At 43.1% G+C, this 23,315-nt stretch overlaps 1 protein-coding gene across 1 annotated transcript in view; it reads left to right on the forward strand.

The window, feature by feature from the left end:
• Positions 1 to 2,103: 2,103 nt before the first annotated feature.
• The window catches only part of LOC124144578, a 28,116-nt gene continuing 6,904 nt past the window's right edge, over positions 2,104 to 23,315 (forward strand). Inside the window, exon 1 of the mRNA XM_046514059.2 lies at positions 2,104 to 2,626. Within this exon, the coding sequence (XP_046370015.1) occupies positions 2,554 to 2,626 (73 nt within the window). The 5' untranslated portion in view covers positions 2,104 to 2,553. The remainder of the gene's footprint in view (positions 2,627 to 23,315) is intronic.

Raw genomic sequence — 23,315 nt, forward strand, 5'->3', positions numbered from 1 at the left:
TATGCATAGATCTAACTATGAAACAGATGAGTCGGTCTCACTAGTCTCCTTTATTTCTAGTTCAGGTGAAGAAGAATACACGAAGAAGACCCGGAGTGTTGTACGAAACCCCATAGACTAGCAGGTGACAAACAAGGCACTTAGAAGGCCTGAAGTATAGTAAGAAGTCACGTAGAGTAGTACGATGGTGAAGTAAAATAAGGTTTAATGTCGCGTTCAAGATTATTGCATCATATAGCGTGGTGCCTTGTGTGTGTGTGTGTGTGTGTGTGTGTGTGTGTGTGTGTGTGTGTGTGCGTGCGTGCGTGCGTGCGTGCGTGCGTGCGTGTGTGTGTGTGTGTGTGTGTGTGGCTTATGCCGGTTTTATAGGGCTTCGACTCAAGCAGTCCTTGTTTTAGACGCTCTATCCACTAGACAACGGAGGCGGACGAGAACTAGAAAGGACCCTGTCGGACAACTGTAAGAAGACAAACATAACACTTGGAAGACTTGAGTGTAAAAATGACGACCCTCAGACTAGCGAGAAGACAAACAACTAGTACACTCAGAAGACCCTGAGTACTATAAGGGTAACGCTATTTTTCAGGGCGTTATCATTTGCAGAAGCCGGAGGTTTTCCATTAACTGCCCGACGAAGGAGGGCAGTTGAAAAGGCCGAGGGCTTCTGCAAATGATAATGCCCTGAAAAATAGCGTTACCGTTATTATAGCTAAAATGGATGGAATTTGTCATCAAATAAAAGGAAACAACAATATCGGTTTTGAAACATTTACTGCAATCAACACGAATGTCACTGACCCACTTTTACAAACATGGAAACGTCATAGAACAAACCAGATGACGTCACTATTAAACGTGACGTCACTACCCCTACCCTATGACGTCACCTAACAACGGGCGTGATAATGGCCCGTCGTCAAGTAATATGAGGGCATTATCAAGTTACAGTGGCCCGCCGATTTCTGATAACATGCGGGCGGTTTAATGATAATTCTATCCATTTTAGCTATAATGTAAGACAAACAGAACACGTGGAAGACTTGAGTGTAAAAATGACGACCCTCAGACTAGCGAGAAGACAAACAACAAGTACACATAGGAGACCCAGAGTACTGTAAGAAGATTAGTAAGAAGACAAACAGAACACAAAGTAGACCCGGAGTGAAGACGACTCGGGTATATTAAGAAGACCCACAAGACACTGCGCAGACCAAGCGTATAATATAAAAAAACCCATCAAAAGATAAGGAGAAAATGGTGAGGATAATAAGAAGACGCACAGAACATTAAGAAGATTCGGAGTATAATTGTTTCGTTTTGTGTGTTTCCAGGTATGTGACGAGGGTCTTTAAATAACCGAGTCTGGATCAGACAATCAAGTGATTGACATCATGAGCATCGATCCACGCTATTTGGATACGATGACATGCATCAACCAAGTAAGCGAGTCTGACCGTTAGTTGCCTCTTACGGCAAGCATCGTCGCCTTTTACGACACGCATGGGTTGATGAAGACCTGTTCTACCCCGGATCTTCACGGGACCTGAGTATTATAAGAAGAAGACCAACACGGAGAACACTAAGAACGAAAATATGAACACGAACAACCCTGAACACCTAAAAAATCCCAAAAAAAAGCTAAAACGATTGAACAAACATGGTTCCCCGTAACAATGATGCAGCCACCACATCTGGTTGAGTTTGCTTGACGGGTTAACCGACAAAAAAACCCATGACACCAAAGATCCACGATGTTTGTTACAATTATAAGTGACCATATTTGCCAACAACAAGCACATGAAGGGTTTGGTGAGACCAAAGATCTCCTACTACAAGGACATAAGTGGTCTCAGCAGGGATGGAATTGATTCTCTTCTGCCTAATGGCGCCACCCTTGACCTACCATGTATCACTGAGTTAACGCGCTTGTTAATCTTGGTTCATTTGGACTAATTATCATTCTGCAATGTCTCACATAGTTTAAATTTAAAAAATACAGCCAAAACAAATATTGGAAACATGTATGTCTAAAAATATCAAAAACCGCTTCTGGTCAATTTCATCAACTCTAATCAGTGCAAAGAGATCAGCCCTCTCGCGAGTGACAATTAAAGATTGGTCCGCCGTCTCCGTGCCCCAGATGACCGCTGCCTGCTATATCTTCCTTCGTGCCAATGCCATTAGGCAGTTTCACCAGTCTCCAGTAGTTGTTGGGTCTCTCTGCTTATTACGTTCTGCAGAACCGCTAACGCTCGATATCAGCCGAGTCTCTCATGTTGCTAGTAGCGGGCCGCCATTGGAGGTAGTTGGACTCTCGTGGTAGTGGAGAGCGTGAGCGTGCGAGGAGTGAGCGGAACGCGCGGTGTCAGCGCTGGAGGACATACTCGCATGTTGTGGCAGCGTGTGAGACAGACGGTGGTTGTTTCTAGTGTGCATCTGCAATTCTCTGCTAGGATCGCACTATGATGTGTTTGCAATCAAGCGTTCCAGCTGCCGAGATCACTAATTAGATGCCCGGATGTGTACTACTTTGACATTTCTGTAGGAACGAAAATGGAGTCAGCGAAGAAATGGCTTACCTCGACGTGTGTGCTTGTTCTTGCAGTATGCCTGTTTATTCAGAAAGGTAAGAATCAGTGCTTAATCAGAAACGTCAGTTTGATATATATTGCCAATCTTGATTCAGCCGCATGTCGTCTTATTCCTATGGCGTTCCTTTGGCGATATTAATGTCTTTTAAACGCCCCAAAAGACAATGTTTTTATCACTACGCTTTTTTAATCGTCATTTCCACCCTGTCAACTGATTTAGCACGTATTTCGTCTAAATCCAGCCTTTCTTGTCTGGTGTCTACTTTCCGATCAAACCAAGGTGTTTCATGTAGGCTATTGACCGGTTACCATTGGACTGAGTTCAATCGACAGACGATATTAATGCTGTTCTCCCTGTCGTGGAGGAGGTCAGAGTTAATTTGGTTTTAGTGGTTGGGGACCCCTGCAGCTCCCAGGGATTGGGACGAAGGTCAAGGAAGGTCTGTCGAACGAATTGGGCCCGAGAAAAACGCAGGAATGACCATCACAGTGTCCGCGCCACGTGAGGTCGGGTGTCAGAAGGGCTGTGTCGGTCATGTCCCCTTGACTCAAGTTCTGTAGGTTATTGGAAGGGGAATGCGATGTTAGGCTACAGGGTGACTGCAAATAGGTTCACTTTAATTAACTGATAGCAACGGATCACGTTACAGGGGTTTTGGTACCTGTGCCGCTTACATAACTCGGGGAATTTTCGGGGAGAGACAAGCGCTTACACTGGCGTCTTCGTTAATTTTGTGTGAAATGATGAGGAACATATAATTATATGTGTGATGTTAAAATAACAGATGAAACGTCGTGAGATTCACTGCTACTGTGGTCAGCGAGACTTTAAGAAAATCAATTCGTATTTCCTTTAACAGTGTCAAACGGCTGCGGTCTGCATCACTAGGTTATTGACTTTGCCACAGTCGGAATTTATGTCTGGGTTGATGGTGGTAAGCGGCGGCGCATTGTCATTAATACATGTTAGAACCTTTATATTCATATCAGGTGGAACATTTGTAGCGAGATATTTTAAAACGCACTATTCATGGATTATTTGCAAGTGTAACAACAAAGGCAATGGCCCACAACGTCAATTTTATATCACTCTTCTGTACAATGGTCTTCAATATTATATGCGACTACATGAATTACATTCCGTGAAGATCCGGGGTAGAATAGTTCTCCAGCAACCCATGCTTGCCGTAAAAGGCGACTATGCTTGTCGTAAGAGGCGACTAACGGGATCGAGTGGTCAGGCTCGCTGTCTTGGTTGATGCATGTCATCGATCCCAATTATGTTGCTCACGATGTCAATCACTGGATTGTCTGGTCCAGACTCTATTATTTACAGACCGCCGTCATATAGTTGGAATATTGTTGAGTGCGGCGTTAAACAACAAACAAAGAAAGAAAGACATGAATTACACAAAAATACAAACTTGAATGTTATTGTCTTTGACAATGATGTTTTAATGTAATGTGCCATTGATTTTTAAACTTGTCTGTCATTAACATTAAAACGGTCTATGTCATTGACGTTGGCATTAAAATCATACTATGACGTTGACGTTGGGATGTATCCATGACAATGACGTTGGCGTTAACATGTATATCCGGCATTGACGTTGCAATGTATGAACGAAGATGACGATTAAACCCATGGATATTAAATTTAAATGTCCCCAAAGCAAACAGAGGTGATATGTATATACATATATTGATTGTATTCAGTCCGTGGAAACAAGAGAAAGGTTATTCCCATAGCAGCAATAAAATTGATGTGATAGCAGGCTGGAACTGACATGTGGTTGAAGTGGGCGTGGTATGAGTAAGACCTTGTTTTATCTATGCGTGGACTCCTAATGTACATCTGGTCGCAATCAGAAGAAGCACGATAGGATGTAGGATGTTGTCAATGGGCTCGGTGTATACACAGGTCTCCACATCGAGCAACTGGCTCACCCCGGGGCTAAATGCAGGTCCCCTCGTCGAGCAACTGGCTCACCCCGGGATTCTTTGGTGCCGCCTAGCTGCTGTATCCATCCTCTGGGTGTTCATGTAATTCTGGGAGGGTCCTCTTCGCCTCAGATTGTGAGTCATCAGCCCTAAATCTGCTGACCTGATTCCTCGAGTCGGCTGAATCATTGGACGCATGTTTTATTACATTTTCATGTTGATATGTGGGAGAATGTATCTGAGATTGGAATACTTCTCCGTGACATGTACCTAAATATCACAGAGCGTGGTAGTTTGGAATACCGTCATATAATACGCTCTTTCATTAAAATATACTATGTTGAGTTTTATTGTCACGACCATCACTCATAAATACAGGTTGACACTTTTCACAGTCAGAAGCACAACAATACGATATCACATTAACCCTCCATTAGCTTGTTGACTGGCCTTATAAACCTGAATGCAACAAGTTCTATATTAGCTTAGTACCATGTATATCCCGAGCCTAATAATTGACATAGTGTGCATTATTATGTGATTTCCATGTTTACATGCCAAACAAATATCACATGGATTTGTTGCATGTCATTTTCAGATAGAAGCATGATATTTGTAACGTTGCTCAAAGGCATTACTAAAGTTATGTTAAGTAGCATTTACAAGCATATTTATGGGACAATTTTACTCCACAACCGATGCTAACTAGAGCGTAGGAGACGCTGCTTCCGGGGAGTAATTTCACGATTTAGCACTGGAACCGTAGAGCAACATCCTTATGGCACGAGACTGCTGCGTCATACGGAGGAGTCGTTGTAGTTGGCGACGGGCACTCAAGACACTGCCTCTTTTTAGAAGCTGTAAACAAACCGTCGCTTAGTACCGTTACTGTGTCAGGAATTTACACGCCGACACTTTGTCTGCTTGCCATCCCACACTCTGGATGGCAACGTCATACCCCGACGCCAAGTCTTACATAAGTCACATAAATCACGTGGCTAAGACGGAACAGAATGCGTTTGTAATAATAATAGAGAATATGTAGCTCTCTACATAGGCATTTGGCAATGCATCGATTCTCTCCAAGTACCTGATGGGCCGGGGAAATAGTCCGAATACTCCAGATGCCAATAGTCGCGGCATTCGTGTTTATACAGACCCCGTTAATCCAATGATGCCTTTCCAAGTGAAACTGTCAGATTAACGAATCCTTGGTACGAACAAAGACGTATATATAAGTACCGATCATTTGTATATGTAAAGATGTTTAAATACGAAAGTCTTGAGAAGGCTGACTTTCCACCTTATTGTTTATGTCCACACTAACGCGGAAACACAGTACGATTCACTCGTAATCTCGTGATTGTATATCTCGAATACATCCGAGTCTCGAAACTCCGTTCTTTTCAATGTTTATCTATCGTCCCCTTTATAACGAGCTAACGTTCATATTGCATGATATTCTTTATAACGGGGTAGTTTGTTATGTTACATTTCGTGATGTCTCTGGTATCTGATGAATGAATAAGGAATGTTGCAGTCAGCAATATTAATGCTATGTCAGGCTCTCTGTAAGTAACCGAATCAAGATCAGCCAAACCAGCAAATGATAAACACAACCAGACCACACAATCTGTCTTACCCTTCAGACCATTTTGGTCTCGTTTTACGACATACATGAACAGTGGGACGTAGTTGGGTATTCCCGCCATCCCTACTATGGACGAGATCTAATAGATTAGTACCCAATATACACAACAGAGGCGGGAATTGCCACAAAGCGATATGATCCCCATACAGAGGCCGCGAAAACGATGAGATGAGGCTAATAACGAATGATTGTGTTGCTAGCAATGCAAGTTTGGCAAGAGCACGTCATGGTATGAATGTCAGGAGGATGCAGCTTCAAACGGATTCATCTCGTTGTTATTAACTTGAAAGCTACTGTCATATTGACTGACTGCTTGTTGACCGAGACAATGGTAAGTGGAGTTCATCAAACATTAGATATAATGTAGCGTAGTTTTGTACAGGATCTGGCCGTTTATGGCATCGTAGATGCGACTTAAATGATTACGATCATAGCACATTAAAACCAGTTATGGGGCAAATGTCACCACTCATAGTTATATGTAACCGTTGCGTTAATAATATGTCGTTGACATTTTACACCAACTTTTTGGGGAGCTACTGTTAAAAAGGCCGTTTTGAAAATACTTACGCTTTGAAATACTCATATAGAATATTTGTAAGTGGTGGAGACGGGCTACAAGGGGCATCTAACGTCTGATTACAAAATCATCACGATCTTCAAACAATGCAATGCAATTATCCTAATATGATCATTTTTTTCATCTTTAAATAAATGAGACTTCATTTCATTGTTTGGAATCCCTTGTATCGTAATTCAGTCATGTTTTAACATAACTCCGTCTAACGAATCAACAGGATGAAGGTAACAAACGGCCACAAGGTGAGATGTGGTGATCTGTAACGAGAGAGGAAGCGAGCGACCTGCATGACTGCTGAAGTCTGTGTTAGCTGAGGCAGTGATGGTTCTGTGGGCACAGAGAGGGCGTGAATCACACCTCCCTGGACAACAACACACGTGTTTTACCAACATCTATAGACCCACGGATACCACAGTGGTGGGAGAGACGGGGAGGGACACCTGCTGTAGGCCCTACACATATTGCTAACCAATCATGGTTTTCTTGCAATCATTCGTTGGATTTGAAGTGCCCGGCAGAGAATTCTTAACTTCGGCCATATTTAACTCTTCTGTTTGGTCGATTCCGCCTATTTTTAGCACCAACTGATTTTACTGTAACCACGGAAGCCAATTTTCCTTTTTATCGATCTGTTCCCGCTATGGGGGACTCTCAGCGAGAGGCTCAATATATATTGAACTTCTTAGCATAAGTAAATATTGTCCTGTCGCCCTCGCTTTCAACACAACTGTTTATTTGAAGAATTATTCGATAATTTAAGCAGTTTATGAAAATAGTCTTGCTATTTATTTCTAGCTGACCTGCAGTAGATCCAAGGCTTATGGCTGTGCTCTCAATAGCCGCCCCCGGCTGGTTGTCGGGGGACTCGCGTCACACGCTCTTCTGCACTTGAAGGAGCATCGGCACTCCGTGGATGGAAGTGGATGTTGACATGGCTTGTTGAAGAGTACAAAAGAGAGTTCATGGTGTATTATATATAGTACTTAACCGTGTCTTTGAAAGCGGGATCGGGTTTAGGGCCTAATGGTGTATTTACCATCAAGGACAAACATTTTGGGATATGCCACTTCAAATAATACGATAGAAATTATGTATACCGTGATGTGTTTTTCAATTTATACTATTTTCTAATAGTTTCAGAATCTTTTATATTTTCTGTCTATCATTATGATATAATGCGTAATATTTTTTTAACTCCGTTGATATCCTTTGTGAAGTTCCCAAGGACAATGGAATTTGTCCAAATTCCAAATTGTATGGTGTTTTGACGCATTGCTGATTGAGACATTTGGCACCAGTCACCACATTTGTTTCTTTTTGGAGGTGATGGATTAAGAGACATGAAAAAGTATGTGAAGCCTATTTTTAGCTCATATTTACATATTCGTAGCGCTTTGTTCCTTTGTCCGTATGCCATTTTACATCTCTCACACTACAATGACTATTGAGATGTAAGAATAATGCAAGTCGTGGTGTCTTTAAGACTTGCTCACAGCATTCCATCCCGACTTTAAGCAGCTACAGTGCTCTATTGTTGGTGTATCCTGTCGTGATAACGCATGGAATGATGCTCGAAGGGCGTCAAATCCAAGTCATTCGCTTGTTTTCCTTGGATCTGTATTTAAAGTAACGTCCATTTATGCCACAGTTCTATAGGACGGCGAAGTTGTCGAAATTCGACTGAACGTATAGTGCTCCTACAGGTATAAATAACATCCCGAAAACTAAACTCCGTACTATTAGGTATGTTTCAAAAGTTTAATATGTACTTCATATTAAAAGTCTCATGGACAAAAATATTTCGTTGTAGATCGGTTCGGTTAGTATTTAATTATAAAACGTAAACAACGAAAACAACAAACTGCAACAAAAATAAAATGTTTCGGAAAGGGATGATTTTAATGCATTTGGCAAATGAACATATTCCCTGAATCATTTCATTTTGTAAATCGAGACTTATTCTATGGCATGCGCCTCTCTACATTAAAGCAGCCTTTGCCGATAAAATATGCATAGCTTTCATGCCACGAGATTTTATACCTTACAAAAGCCAGAGGGGCGGTCGGGTAGCCTAGTGGTTAAAGCGTTCGCTCGTCACGCCGAAGACCCGGGTTCGAATCCCGACATGGGGACAATGTGTGAAGCCCAGTTCTGGTGTCCCCCGCCGTGATATTGCTGGAATATTGCTAAAAGCGGCGTAAAACCAAACTCACCCACTCACTACAAAAGCCAGATGTACTGAAATGAAGCAAATCGCCATTTCTCTTCGAGAGTATCAACACAAACAGTGGCTTTTCAATCGACGTGAAGCTCGTCTTCCTAGAGTAAAGTTTTCTAACAATCATTTGATGTGTGGGAAGGAACACTAGCAATTGTATATACAGTTGGCAAGAAGGTTTTTTTTCAAGACAGATAAACACTTCCTCCATATGGTGTCAGCAATTACACGGCATTGTGGTGCTGTCTTCACATCCACATCACGTCTTCAAAAGCTTAATTTACCATTTTTACATTTGTCGCAATGTTTGATTTCACAACCTCATCCCTCAAGGCAGAAATGCTGTTTTAAGATCGTTTTGACATCGTTTGAGATGAGGTCGCGGTATATCCCGCTGAAAGTGCCTAGTAGATTGTTTATCCTTCAGGCCGGCAACTAGAATCAGTTAAGTCTTCAAGTTATTTTGGTCGCGTAATTTCGTTTCCCGTATTAAACTTCGACAAGCCTGTGAACGATATCAAAGAGTCTGGTTGAGATATGTAACAAAGTCCAACTCACGCCATGAGTTGTCTTTGATGGAAAAAATGCACGCTAATCACAGTATTAAGGTATTTTTAAAATTATGACACACCTATAAATACGTTTCAAAGATACATTGAAGTTGTTTTCCTTAGATATGATAGTTTTCCTTATCTTTAGAATATATCATAACATCTCGTAACAGATGTAAAAGTAAGCTATTGTTAACTTTGGATTGTTTCCTGCATGTTCTGATTTGTTTATCTATAAGCATGTGGTTGAATTGACGATCCGTCGTTATAACTACCAGATAGGGGCTTAAAATACGAGTCCTTTTATGGAGTTGGATGATGGCATGTTTCAGTTTAAACGCGTCACTAGCCCCGACACTAAGTTATCGATCTCATCAGCTATTTGATGAAATTAGTGGGTATTGATGATTTTATACTTCCTAATGAGTGTTTTCAACATTTGTATCAAAACTCATCGATTGCTATTCAACTCGTCATAACCAACGCAATTATTATGGTGAAATTAAGGCGTTTGAACATACAGAAAAAACACATTAACTGGAATTCCACTGGTTTTATCCATGGTGTTATCGAGTTATCCGTGGCTGGAGACAAGCGGAGTGTTAATATCAAGACACAGGATCGTTCAAGATCTTCCGGATAATAAAATTTCATAGTGTTCGTTGTATCAGGCGAAAACTCGTTAACTCGAAGTCGTAGGAACCATATCAAATGCATTGTCCTATACGTAATTCGAAAAAAAGCGGAGTGTCGATATATGGCCATTATTTCTGCAAGAATCATACAATTACATTCTTTAAACGTCAAATAGTTCGAGTAAACGAGATTTCAGTGTAGGGGATTGAATTATTTCTATCAGTTCTCAGATAGATCTCACGAATACTTCTGCATGATTCTGGCATCACTGGTAATTAACATTATTCCTGGTGCCATTGCTCAACATCGAAGTATTGGATACCTTAAAGATTATACTTGACTGTTAATCACGTATGTAAAGTAAATGTGACATGTATGTATGTTGTGTACGTTCCGCACAACGAATGCTCATAGCGTCATGTTATTAACCTGGTCAACGGACCAGTGTGCTTCATTTTGCGCTCTCAGCTCAGTAGGGACCATACAAGCCAAGCTGCAAGTTTGGCTCCAAGTTTGGCTCTATTCCCATCGGCTCTATTCTATCGGATACACAGCCACTGCTTGGTGAACGGAGCCATCACATGCGTCTTCGTTGTACAATGTAGGGCACGGCCGTCACCCCAGAAACTCTCAGGAGTCAAACTTGCCTTCACCTTATCCGTGGCCTATGCGCTGTGTGCAGGATCCCCTTCCACCATAGTTTATACACACTAAAGAGCAACATCAATGTATTTTATGCAATTCTGACTCATAGACGTTATTCACGTACGATATGTATTGATAGGTATCTATACCTTACAGAGGGGAAAAGTATGTGTATTCATTCTATATCTCTGTATTTTACACACAAAAGCGGGCTATACGAATATTGTTTTATTGCTATTCCTGTATATATAGGTTGCCGGGGACATGGAGCTCAACCCGGGCTCACTGAACCGTGAAAATGAGCAGCACGAGAAATCTGTGTCAGTATTTCACCTCAACACAAGAAGTGTACGCTATAAGTTAATTTTTCTAAGTGAGTATTGTTCCGATTTTCACGTTGTTTGTTTCACTGAAACGCATTTGGATGATACAGTCAATAATGATGCGTATCGATGGCAAAACTACCATGAACCAATAAGAAAAGATAGAAATGCATTTGGGAAAGGGGTAATCGTTTATGTACATGAAACGTTTGCATATAAAAGATTGAATGTATTAGAAAATGTTCTTGATGAAACTATGTGAATACAGATATTCACTAAATCATTAATATTGGGGTTCGTGTACAGACCATAGTATGATAAGAATCATTTCTGGAATCGCCTAGACGACAGTATTGATAATGCGCTCGATATACATGTAATTTAGTGATTGTTGGAGATGTTAATGAAAATCTTTTGTCTGCGAGAAATCGTCATATTAATGGTTTGTTAGACAGAACAAAATTACACAGTTTGAAAAATGAACCTACTCGGATTTCTAAAACAGCGTGTACTTTACTAGATCCGATAACTGTAAGTGGAGATGTTTCTGTTGATGATTCTGGAGTGATTGATTTCCATAATATAGATAGTGATCATAGGGGCACGTATATATCAGTGAAAACACATCTATCAACCTAATCATCATTTACTAGAGAAATTTGATGTTATGGAAGAGGTGAATATGATAAATTAAACAACCTTATTCAATCAACTGATTCAGGATTCGAAGCTGGTCACTCGACCGTCCACCAACTCGTGGAATTATATTATCAAGTGTTCAAAGCAGTCGATAACAAAGAGTTATATTGTATGGTATTCTGTGATATTTCAAAAGCGTTTGGCACAGTGGGCTTATATATAAATTGTTATGTTTTGGGGTAAACGATCATCTACTGGTGTGGCTGGTTGATTACGTACGTGTCTTTTTAAATGGAACATCGTCTGATCCTGAAGAGTTAAAAGCTGATGTGCCAAAGGGATCGCTACTAGGCCGTTTCCTGTTCCCCGTGTACATCAATGATATTACTGATAAATTGAACCGTTCAACCAGATTGTTGCTGACGACATATCCCTGGGCATATCATCCAATAACACTGAATGAATAGAAACTACTATGAATACCAATTTAAACAAAATTAATGAATGGGCTCAAGACTGGTTAATTCCGGCACAACAAAATCAATTCATGTTTCCTCAAAAGAGCCGCATCGAAATTAGTTTAGGACAATGAAAACATTGAAAATGTTAAAACACAAACATCTGGGAGTCATATTGTCAGGCAAGTGGTCATGTCATATTGACTCAATTATTAAAACTACACCAAAGATGATTCTTTCAGAAAGCTTTATGCTCAGTTGCAGTGTGTTAAACAAGATTTATGTATTGTTTATTACATCACGATTTGAATATGTATGTGAAGTTTGGGACGGTTGTACAAAGAGCAGAGTGACTCCAACTGGAAGCAGCAAGAATTGTAACTGGTTTATCAAGCTATACTTCTGTTAAAACTTAATAGGATCGAGTGAGCAATGTTAATGTACATACGTTTCTCTATTTCTTTCCTTTCTGTCATTTGATGTATTAATTATTGTAAATAAGCACACATGTAAATATATGGGAGAGGGCGTTCTAAGTTGTGATAACTTGTGCCCAATCCTTTTCATGAGAATAAAATACGATTAAACTATTAATAACGTTAATATGCAAAGGCGAAGAATGTGATGAACTAACATTTAGTAGTGGCAGGTGCCCAACCTTGTCGTCAACACCTGATGTCATCGCTTACTTTCACTTTGATTTCGTGAGCGTTGGTTCCTGAATGTCCTTTGCATATTGCTTCAGCTATGTTCCAATATGCGAATATGGATGCCTCGAAGACCTGCGAGTCTTTCAAATAAGATCAAAGATGCATAATTACAATAAAATTTCAATAATGTAATGAAATAGCGCCCTCACCTGTTCTGGGGCTCGTTAACGTGAATAATTAACTTGTAAAACTTTACATGACGAAGACGCAGCCAATAACTTTACCATAGGACATTGCGAGATAATGTATCATTTTATCGCCATGTACACAGTTAACTCCGTTGTGTCTACAGTGAAACCTTGTTAATTCGAATTTGATATATCATTTATAAAGATGAAGACGATGCAACTTTATGATCCTAGCAGAGTAGGCACCATGGTGCACCGTCGGCACTTGTACCGAAATTACGGATACGACGAGATATTTTAATGGTCCCAGGACTTCGATCTTACGGGGTTTCACATGACACGAGTTTTAAATCCCATATTTTAATGGTAACTGTGGATCACGATATGTTGATAACATGCCACAGTAACTGCTCAGTACTCACCAAATATCAAACAATAAGTCAATCCATGTCTGTCTGGGTTTGTGCAGTTGGTGCACGCTGGTCCATATCCTGACATTACGTCAAGGACGAAGTGACGCCACACTCGACTTCCCCTTCTCAGCCAGTCAGCAATTGTCAAATACTGACACATACGGCTTATCTACACAGAAATATCATTAAGGGTAACCGAAGAAAGCACTGGTTAATTTCGGTTGAAATGCTGAATAATTAAGTCCCAGCGCGTACGTGAATCAGTGAGTGATTATCGAAGTTGTAAACATATATCGACCCTCCTGCAGCTGCAGTTGCTGGTGGATATAAAACCACCAGTGGGTTGATTGAAATATTTACGTTGAAACAGCGACGGAACTTGGGCTGAGGAAGATTCAGTAGCACCTGGCACGTAACGGCACGCACTCGTGTGGCCCTGTCGCTCACGTGGGGCAGATGACGGCCTGTTCAGAACGATGGAAGGGATGACCAGTAATAGGTGTTTGATTGTCACTCTACAAGACGGTGTAGGTAATGATTGGCAATGGCAGGGATGACAAATTGGGTGCCAAACACTATTTGCTATTCCGGTAGATGGATATAGTTGGTAGTAAGATTTTACAAGGACGCAGCCGTTGGCACACTTTGTACCAGATATATGATAATCAGACAGAAGCATTAACCTTTATCTTGCTTAGTGATAGATGATTATGTGTTTTAGTGTATTTCAGTTTCAGGAAGTGATAAGGTCAAAGTAGAGTTGTCTTGTTGTTTTTTCGTTACATCTTTTTCTTTTTTCGCCGTTATTCTTTGTAGATTTCTGCTGTGGTCAAATGTATAAAATCGGTAGAACTTCACTTGTCATTGACGATGTCGATAAAACCGTGGATACATTGGTACTGGAGTGAAAGAGACTTTAAAATATGCATGTGTGGGGACAAGGTTACAGGGAAGGGAAGTAGCGTATTGACTATGATATTATAATGACCCGACGTTAATTTACTGACTACTCGACCCGGTTACTCACTCAATTTGCTTTTGACGCGGCATGTTTGAGAAACAAGGCCTTTTTCTTTGCAATTTAGTTTTGATCCAGATTCTAGTGGAAGCTCGAGACCAATGGTATCTCCGATATCTGTTTATTGGTGTACCAACGTCTATTGAAAACTAGGGTGTAATGGAGGTGCAGCGTCTATTGAGGTACTCTATTGAGAACTCGAGTCGATGGGAGGTGCGGCGTCTATTGAAGTACTCTATTGAGAACTCGAGTCGATGGGAGGTGCGGCGTCTATTGGGGTACTCTATCGGGAACTCGGGTCGATCGGAGGTGCGGCGTCTATTGAGGTACTCTATTAAGAACTCGAGTCGATGGAAGGTTCGGCGTCTGTTGAGGTACTCTATTTGGATCTCGGGTCTATGGGACATGCGGCATCTTCTGATGTACTCTATTGGAATCTCGGATCTATTGGAGGTACATTGTCTATTGGGGAACTCTGTTGGAATCTCGGATCTATTGGAGGTACATTGTCTATTGGGGAACTCTATTGGAATCTCGGGTCTATTGGCAAACCAGCGACTATTTGAAACACGTGTCTATTGGTCTACCAGCGTCTATTGGAGGTACAGCGTCTATTTGAAACTCGGGTCTTTTGGTGTACGTGGGTGACGTGGTGAGACGATTGGCATTGACAACGAACTTTGTGTATTAATATTCATATGAGTATCACTTGATAAGAGTGGATTGACATTGAATCCACACACACTTGACGGACACGGACTCACACACATCCCACTGACATTCAATCCCTCACACTGGGATGACATTCAATCCCTCACACTGGGATGACATTCAATCCCTCACACTGGGATGACATTCAATCCCTCACACTGGGATGACATTCAATCCCTCACACTGGGATGACATTCAATCCCTCACACTTGGATGACATTCAATCCCTCACACTTGGATGACATTCAATCCCTCACACTGGGATGACATTCAATCCCTCACACTCGGATGACATTCAATCCCTCACACTCGGATGACATTCAATCCCTCACACTCGGATGACATTCAATCCTATACAGTGGACGTTGAATCTCATTTAAATTGCCCTCAACACATACACATACACATAATCACCCACACGCAATCACTGGATATCGCAACATAATTGACATGGTACCACACACATTGAATGGCACACCTGTCACCGTTACCGAGTGCAATGTAGGCTCTTAATGATCACAGTTGTATGGATGGATCACTTCTAACTCTAACACACACAAAACCTTCAGGTAATATACGTATTCGATCCTTAAACCAATTTGCACATCCACCCCCTGGAACAAAGAACAAGATTCCAACACTGACCCCATATATTGAGGATGACACCGGGTGGTGGAGAGTTGGCCAGGCACCACATCCACCACCACCCTACCGGCTCAACATGTTCTTTTTTCTGTTAGTAATGATTTGGGATACTGGGGATTACTCATGCATGTTAAGATGTAAAGTGTCGGCTGTGGAGATATCAATAAAGCCCCGGATGTCCGCATTGATTGCTCATTCAGCAACACTACCTCAAAGCTAGGCTGCTATTTCAAGTGTATAAAGTGTTACTGGCTGGTATTTACAGAACATCCTCGTATGGATAAAAGGACATTGATGTAGTCATTCTAATAAGTGACTTGCATATAATTTCGTTTAAGGACACAGGTATCGGGATACCTTGCACGAATCAAAACGTGATTTTTAGGTCTAAAGTGTCTACTGTCTATGAGACATGCGTGCGGAGTAGAAACTGTGGGGAATGCAGCATCAAATGATTCAACATAAAAGCAAAGTTTCAAACAGCTTCACCAGTAGCTATACATGCAGTACTTTGGTACAGAATAACCACACATGGAGAGAACACATCAGTGCTTTATAGACGGGCTACCATTAAATCGTTCTGGCAGAGTCAATGGGTCATTGGAAAACATGCTTAATGGGCAATTTCTGTAGGAGCGAGTGCAGTGACACTGGGTAACTGATGATTGAAGTCGTCACGTGATGATTGCACCACTGTGGAGGTGAAGTCAGCAATCACGTGGCAGAGCTCGCCGGGGTTTAGATCGAGAGATGTATCATTCAAACTGGTCGGCTGGTCGAAGGGGAGCAGACGATCAATCAGATCCGTCCCATGATGCAGTAGGGTCTTCATCAGGTTTCCCAGCATACAGAGCGTTCCGTGTTGACTATTGTCAACAGGGTCTCTGAACGCCTGGAGTCTCCTGTCAGAAACCTTGAAGAGAGATAATGCCGCTTGTCAGTATGTTAAGTCTAACTGGACCATGTTGGATCATTTGAAACTTCATTGAAAATTCCTGCTGCAGAATCGACACGACTAACCATTTTCTCTTGCTATGAACATTAATGTTCTTGTAATACATGTACACTACACAATACTTCGTTGTACCGGCTGCCTTAGGAGCAATTGGGCGTTCCCTTCACGGGGGCCTCATTCATCCATTATTCCGATCAACGTCAAGATAGTCACGGAACACGAATATAAGAAGTGTTTTATTGTACATGTCCGTCCGTCTGTCAGCCTCCCAAACCGTTAAATATTTCTTGTTGATTTCTGTGTTGATCAGTCGAGTGGGGTACTGGTGCCTTTTGGTGATTTGGGATGTTTATTTTATATATTTTTTTGTTTCCATGACAAGTTGGACTTATACTGAAAATGAGGAAAGTGCCTGTTGAATATTTCTCGATGAGACTTGCTATAACAGATCAGTCTAGTGGTGAACTGGTGCCTTATGATGATTTGAAATGTATATTATTTTATATTGTTTTATGTTTTCATGACGACAAGTTGGACTTTACGGAAAATAGGGTAGTGCTCGTTTCCGGTACAGAACTCCAAAACTGTTGAATATGTCTCGATGAAACTTGCTATAACAGATCTGTCTTGTGGTCAACTAATGGTACCTTTGAGATTTGAAAAATGCTGAACAGAATTATTTTCTTCTTCACTGAACTGAAGGTATAAAATGGCAATGAGCCTAACGTGAGGTATAAGTCGCCAGCGAAGCTCCTTTCCCGAGTTGTACCAGACAAGAGTCATCAGGAGATGACATATCCCCCCTACATATCAACTCCTGATGTTGTTTTATGTACATTTTGTTTCTTTGGCTAGGTGATTTTTTTAACAATTTGCAGGAAGCGATATAATTACTAATTTGCACTATGCTACTTTAGGTTAGAACAGCCCATACCATTGCATCATTGTCCACGTAAATGAATGCACCGGCTGTGTCGATGCAAGATGTTCAAAGACATGACAAGGCTGGAATGTATGTTTATCAGGAAGGTGCATTCGGGTCTCCTTTCAGTTTGGACCCGATGGGTAACTTCCTTATTTTAGTTTCGAGTGTAGTGCATCGTATCTTCTCTGAACAGAGATATACACTGAGACACACCGATGGTTCACTTGATAGCTTATCGCGCCCAAGAGTCCCCCTAACACTTGTGGGGCATGTGATGTCGTGAAATTGTCGCCTTATGTCTTCCTACAGAAAGCTATCAGTGTTTAATCAACGGTTTAAAGGTACATGTGTATCATAAAGAAACATAACCGTATTGTATACATGGTGTAAATGTGTTTTCCACATTAATCCATTGTTCAAATATTGGTTTTTTTCAGTAACAGAGTAGTATTTCATACATGATTCAACATGCTCAAGGGTGTTTTCCACGGAGGCATGGCAGTAATGAATACATGGTTCAAAGATATTTTCCACAGAAGCATGGTGATTATATTACATGTTTTAAAAAAGCTTCCAGAGAAGTATGATAGAACATATATTTAATACGTGATTCAAGGGTGTTTTCTACAGAAGAATGGTTGTATTTAATACATGATTCAAGGGTGTTTTCTACAGAATCAAGGTAATAATAATACATGATTCAAGGGTGTTTTCCACAGAAGTATGGTTGTATTTAATACATGATTCAAGGGTGTTTTCTACAGAAGCAAGGTAATAATAATACATGGTTCAAGGGTGTTTTCCTCAGAAGTATGGTAGTATTTATTACATGATACAAGGATGTTTTCCACTGAAGCATGGAATAGCTAATACATGGTTCAAAGTTGCATCCTTCAGTAACACATGAGTATTGAATCTATGATTCAATGATGTTTTCTACAGTAACATATCAGTGTACTTTACATGGCTGGCATTACGAACAGTTCTTATATATGCTTCTATGTACTTTGAGAACATTAGATACGCAACCACATATTACATACGAGACTCATGAAACTTGACATTGGGGCTGTCAGCTGAATACCTGAATGCCGTTTCACTTAAATATACAATTAACAGAGCGAATCGTAGCCAAATCCAAGTACAGCCAGTCTACAGGGTCCAGTGGTTTAGATATTACATAACTAGATTTCAGTATAAAACAAGAAGTCTGGGACTAGTGGACGGTACAGGAGTATTGTCTCATCACGAGGAAAGAACGCTGAATGATGACATAACCAGCATTTTGTGAAGTATTAGGCAAATTATTGAACACATGAACTACGACCGATATTAAGGAATCATCTGGTCATTCCGAACGCAAGACAATCCTTTGGGTAATTGTTAGGAAGATTGTACACAGACACATGAGACCACATGGTTCAGACTCCAACACCTGCACGACACGTTCATCACGATGTATGTGATGTCTGTCTTGCATATGGATGAACCGTTTCTCGAAGAGAAGGTGAAACCCTGCGTCTATGCCACACAGAAGTGGCCTGTCTGCATATCCCCTGATGCTCCCAGCTTCTCAGCCACAGCATGCTGATCCTGTTTCATCTGGCAAAGATGAATGCATTTGTTTACAAATCACTCCCAATCTAATTATCCCCTTGTTTGCTATCGAAACAAGCCCAAAGCCAGTACCCACAGTCTGATTGAGTGGACTCAGGCTCCGAGTTTAGACTTATCGGCGAACACGAGCATGTCGAGTGCCTTTGTGCATGTGTAATACACTAGTAGGGCTAGTTTCTGTCTTCTGTACACCGACTGACAAAACATTTCTGTTTTACTTTTTGTGCGATGTGATCATGAATTTAATGGCAAATTTATAAAATATTTTTGTGGCCTCACATTTATCTTCTAACTGCGCGGATTATTCTATTAATACTGAATGCAACAGAACAGTGTTGTGAGAGGATACTATCTTAATTCATTTACAATTTAGGGGCATCTAGATGCGTCGTACACACAGGAGGGGTTATGGTGGAAGGATGGGGAGGATGGAAGGATGTGTGGGGGTGGCAGGAGGGGTTATGGTGGTAGGATGGGGAGGGTGGCTGGATGAGTGGCTAGTAGCAGTAGGGGTTGTGGTGGTAGGATGGGGAGGATGGAAGGATGTGTGGGTGTGGCAGGAGGGGTTATGGTGGTAGGATGGGGAGGATGGAAGGATGTGTGGGTGTGGCAGGAGGGGTTATGGTGGAAGGATTGGGAGGATGGAAGGATGAGTGGGTGTGGCGAGAGGGGTTATGGTGGTAGGATGGGGAGGGTGGCTGGATGAGTGGGGGTGGCAGGAGGGGTTATTGTGGAAGGATGGGGTGGGTGTTGCAGGAGGGGTTATGGTGGTAGGATGGGGAGGATGGAAGGATGAGTGGGTGTGGCTGGAGGGGTTATTGTGGAAGGATGGGGAGGATGGAAGGATGTGTGGGGGTGGCAGGAGGGGTTATGGTGGAAGGATGGGGTGGGTGTTGCAGGAGGGGTTATGGTGGAAGGATGGGGAGGATGGAAGAATGTGTGGGTGTGGCTGGAGGGGTTATTGTGGAAGGATGGGGAGGATGGAAGGATGTGTGGGGGTGGCAGGAGGGGTTGTGGTGGTAGGATGGGGAGGGTGGCTGGATGAGTTGGTGTGGCGCGAGGGGTAATGGTGGTAGGATGGGTAGGGTGGAGAGATGAGTGGGTGTGGCAGGAGGGCTTATGGTGGAAGAATGAAGAGGGTGGCTGGATGAGTGGGTGTGGCAGGAGGGGTTATGGTGGTAGGATGGGGAGGTTGGCTGGATGAGTGGGTCTGGCAGGAGGGGTTAGGATGGTAGGATGGGGAGGGTGGAGGGATGTGTGGGGGTGGCAAGAGGGGTTATGGTGGTAGGATGGGGAGGATGGAAGGATGTGTTGGGGTGGCAGGAGGGGTTATGGTGGTAGGATGGGGAGGATGGAGGGATGTGTTGGGGTGGCAAGAGGGGTTATGGTGGTAGGATGGGGAGGATGGAAGGATGTGTTGGGGTGGCAGGAGTGGTTATGGTGGTAGGATGGGGAGGATGGAAGGATGTGTTGGGGTGGCAGGAGGGGTTATGGTGGTAGGATTGGGAGGATGGAAGGATGTGTTGGGGTGGCAGGAGGGGTTATGGTGGTAGGATGGGGAGGATGGAAGGATGTGTTGGGGTGGCAGGAGGGGTTATGGTGGTAGGATGGGGAGGATGGAGGGATGTGTGGGGGTGGCAGGAGGGGTTATGGTGGTAGGATGGGGAGGGTGGCTGGATGAGTGGGTCTGGCAGGAGGGGTTATGGTGGTAGGATTGGGAGGATGGAGGGATGTGTGGGGGTGGCAGGAGGGGTTATGGTGGTAGGATGGGGAGGATGGAAGGATGTGTTGGGGTGGCAGGAGGGGTTATGGTGGTAGGATGGGGAGGATGGAGGGATGTGTGGGTGTGGCAGGAGGGGTTATGGTGGTTGGATGGGGAGGATGGAAGGATGTGTTGGGGTGGCAGGAGGGGTTATGGTGGTAGGATGGTGAGGATGGAGGGATGTGTGGGGGTGGCAGGAGGGGTTATGGTGGTAGGATGGGGAGGGTGGCTGGATGAGTGGGTCTGGCAGGAGGGGTTATTGTGGTAGGATGGGGAGGATGGAGGGATGTGTTGGGGTGGCAGGAGGGGTTATGGTGGTAGGATTGGGAGGGTGGCTGGATCAGTGGGTGTGGCAGGAGGGGTTAGGATGGTAGGATGGAGAGGGTGGCTGGATCAGTGGGTGTTGCAGGGGGGTTATGGTGGAAGGATGTGTGGGGGTGGCAGGAGGGGTTATTGTGGAAGGATGGGGAGGATGGAAGGATGTGTGGGTGTGGCAGGAGGGGTTATGGTGGAAGGATGGAAGGATGACTGAGTGTGGCAGGAGGGGTTATGGTGGAAGGACGGGGAGGGTGGCTGGATAAGTGGGTGTGGCAGGAGGGGTTATGGTGGTAGGATGGGGAGGATGGAAGGATGTGTGGGGGTGGTAGCAGGGGTAATGGTGGAAGGATAGAAGGATGAAAGGGTGTGGCAGGAGGGGTTATGGTGGAAGGATGGGGAGGGTGGCTGGATAAGTGGGTGTGGCAGGAGGGGTTATGGTGGTAGGATGGGGAGGGTGACAAGATGAGTGGGGGTGGCAGGAGGGGTTAGGATGGAAGGATTGGGAGGTCGGCGGGAAGGGTTAGGGTGGAAGGAGGGGGAGGGTGTGTGGGTGTGGCAGGTGGGGATAGTGTGGAAGGCATGAGGTAAAGGGTAGGGTTGGAAGGGTGGCTATGGGTGACAGTCGGTTGGGGGCAGGGGGCATAGGGACTGGAGCGGGGGTGAAAGGCGGTGGGCGAGGATGAGGTTGGCAGAGGGGAGGGGGGAGGTGAAAGGGTGCGTGGAGGTGCAGAGCTTCCAGAGATAAAAGGCACAGACAAATCAATACGTTCTACCGACTATAGAGAATTTATTCATGACGGTTATGAATACAAGAAAGCTTCTCCAAGAACATGTTTACGATTTAACTCCACGATTCTTCGGAGACACTCAAGTCAGACATAAATCAGGTTGTGAATGCGGTTTGAATGTATATGATATTCAAATTGTATACAATGAGGTACTGAGGGAACCCCATACAGTGGAGGCTTTGTTCAGTCCTTAGCGAGATGAGCTATTGATGCCGAGTCGTTCTATTGCCCTTTTCTTGTTATTTGATCCCCCAGAGTCTGAGGAACTGGCAGCACGGTGTCAGCCTGCCCCGAATGACGAGAATTCTGTAGCTTATGTCATAATGCTATCGCATATAGGAATCACATGCCGTGGTTGTTACATGCGACTCTGATCTTGCTGTAGGTGCACATGCAACTGACCGAGTGAGTCGGGGTTGACCGCCACTTTGAAGGGTATTTCTGTTGTGTCACGGCGGTTAGACGTAACGTGGAGGGACAAACAGACGTGACTGATAGGGGGACGGTATAAACGCTTCTTTGAAGAGTATTTCTGTTGTGTCACGGCGGTTAGACGTAACGTGGGGGGACATACCGACGTGACCGAAAGGGGGGGCGGTATAAACACTACTTTGAAGGGTGTTTCTGTTGTGTCACGGCTGTTAGACGTAACGCGGAGGGACACACAGACGTGACCGATAGGGGGGCGGTATAAACGCTTCTTTGAAGAGTATTTCTGGAGGGTATTATCATCTGTGGTTTATGAATCCCTGTGTCGACCCGGTACTATCACGTCAATAATAGACAATGGATTACTACACTGTGCACACATGATGAGCAAATATTGGTGTAGGAATACAACAGCGGTTATGTTACTATTCAGCTGTTTGGAAAACGTTTACATATTGCATGAAGTCATCATTCAGTGCTGGTATTTGTGGTGACAGCAGAATTTCATTATCGTGTTAGTTTTGCTCTGCTGATTATTTTCAAAGTGTTTCTGCTTTGTTGCATGTCTATGTGCGTTGGCTATTTGGGACCGATCACTTAATATTCAGCGGGGAGGGGAGATTTATTGAGACAGGGAGAAAGGGTCGTTTTTCGGACACTGCT

The sequence above is a fragment of the Haliotis rufescens genome, unplaced genomic scaffold, assembly GCF_023055435.1.
Source record: "Haliotis rufescens isolate VD_foot unplaced genomic scaffold, xgHalRufe1.0.p SCAF_11, whole genome shotgun sequence".
NCBI lineage: Eukaryota > Metazoa > Mollusca > Gastropoda > Lepetellida > Haliotidae > Haliotis > Haliotis rufescens.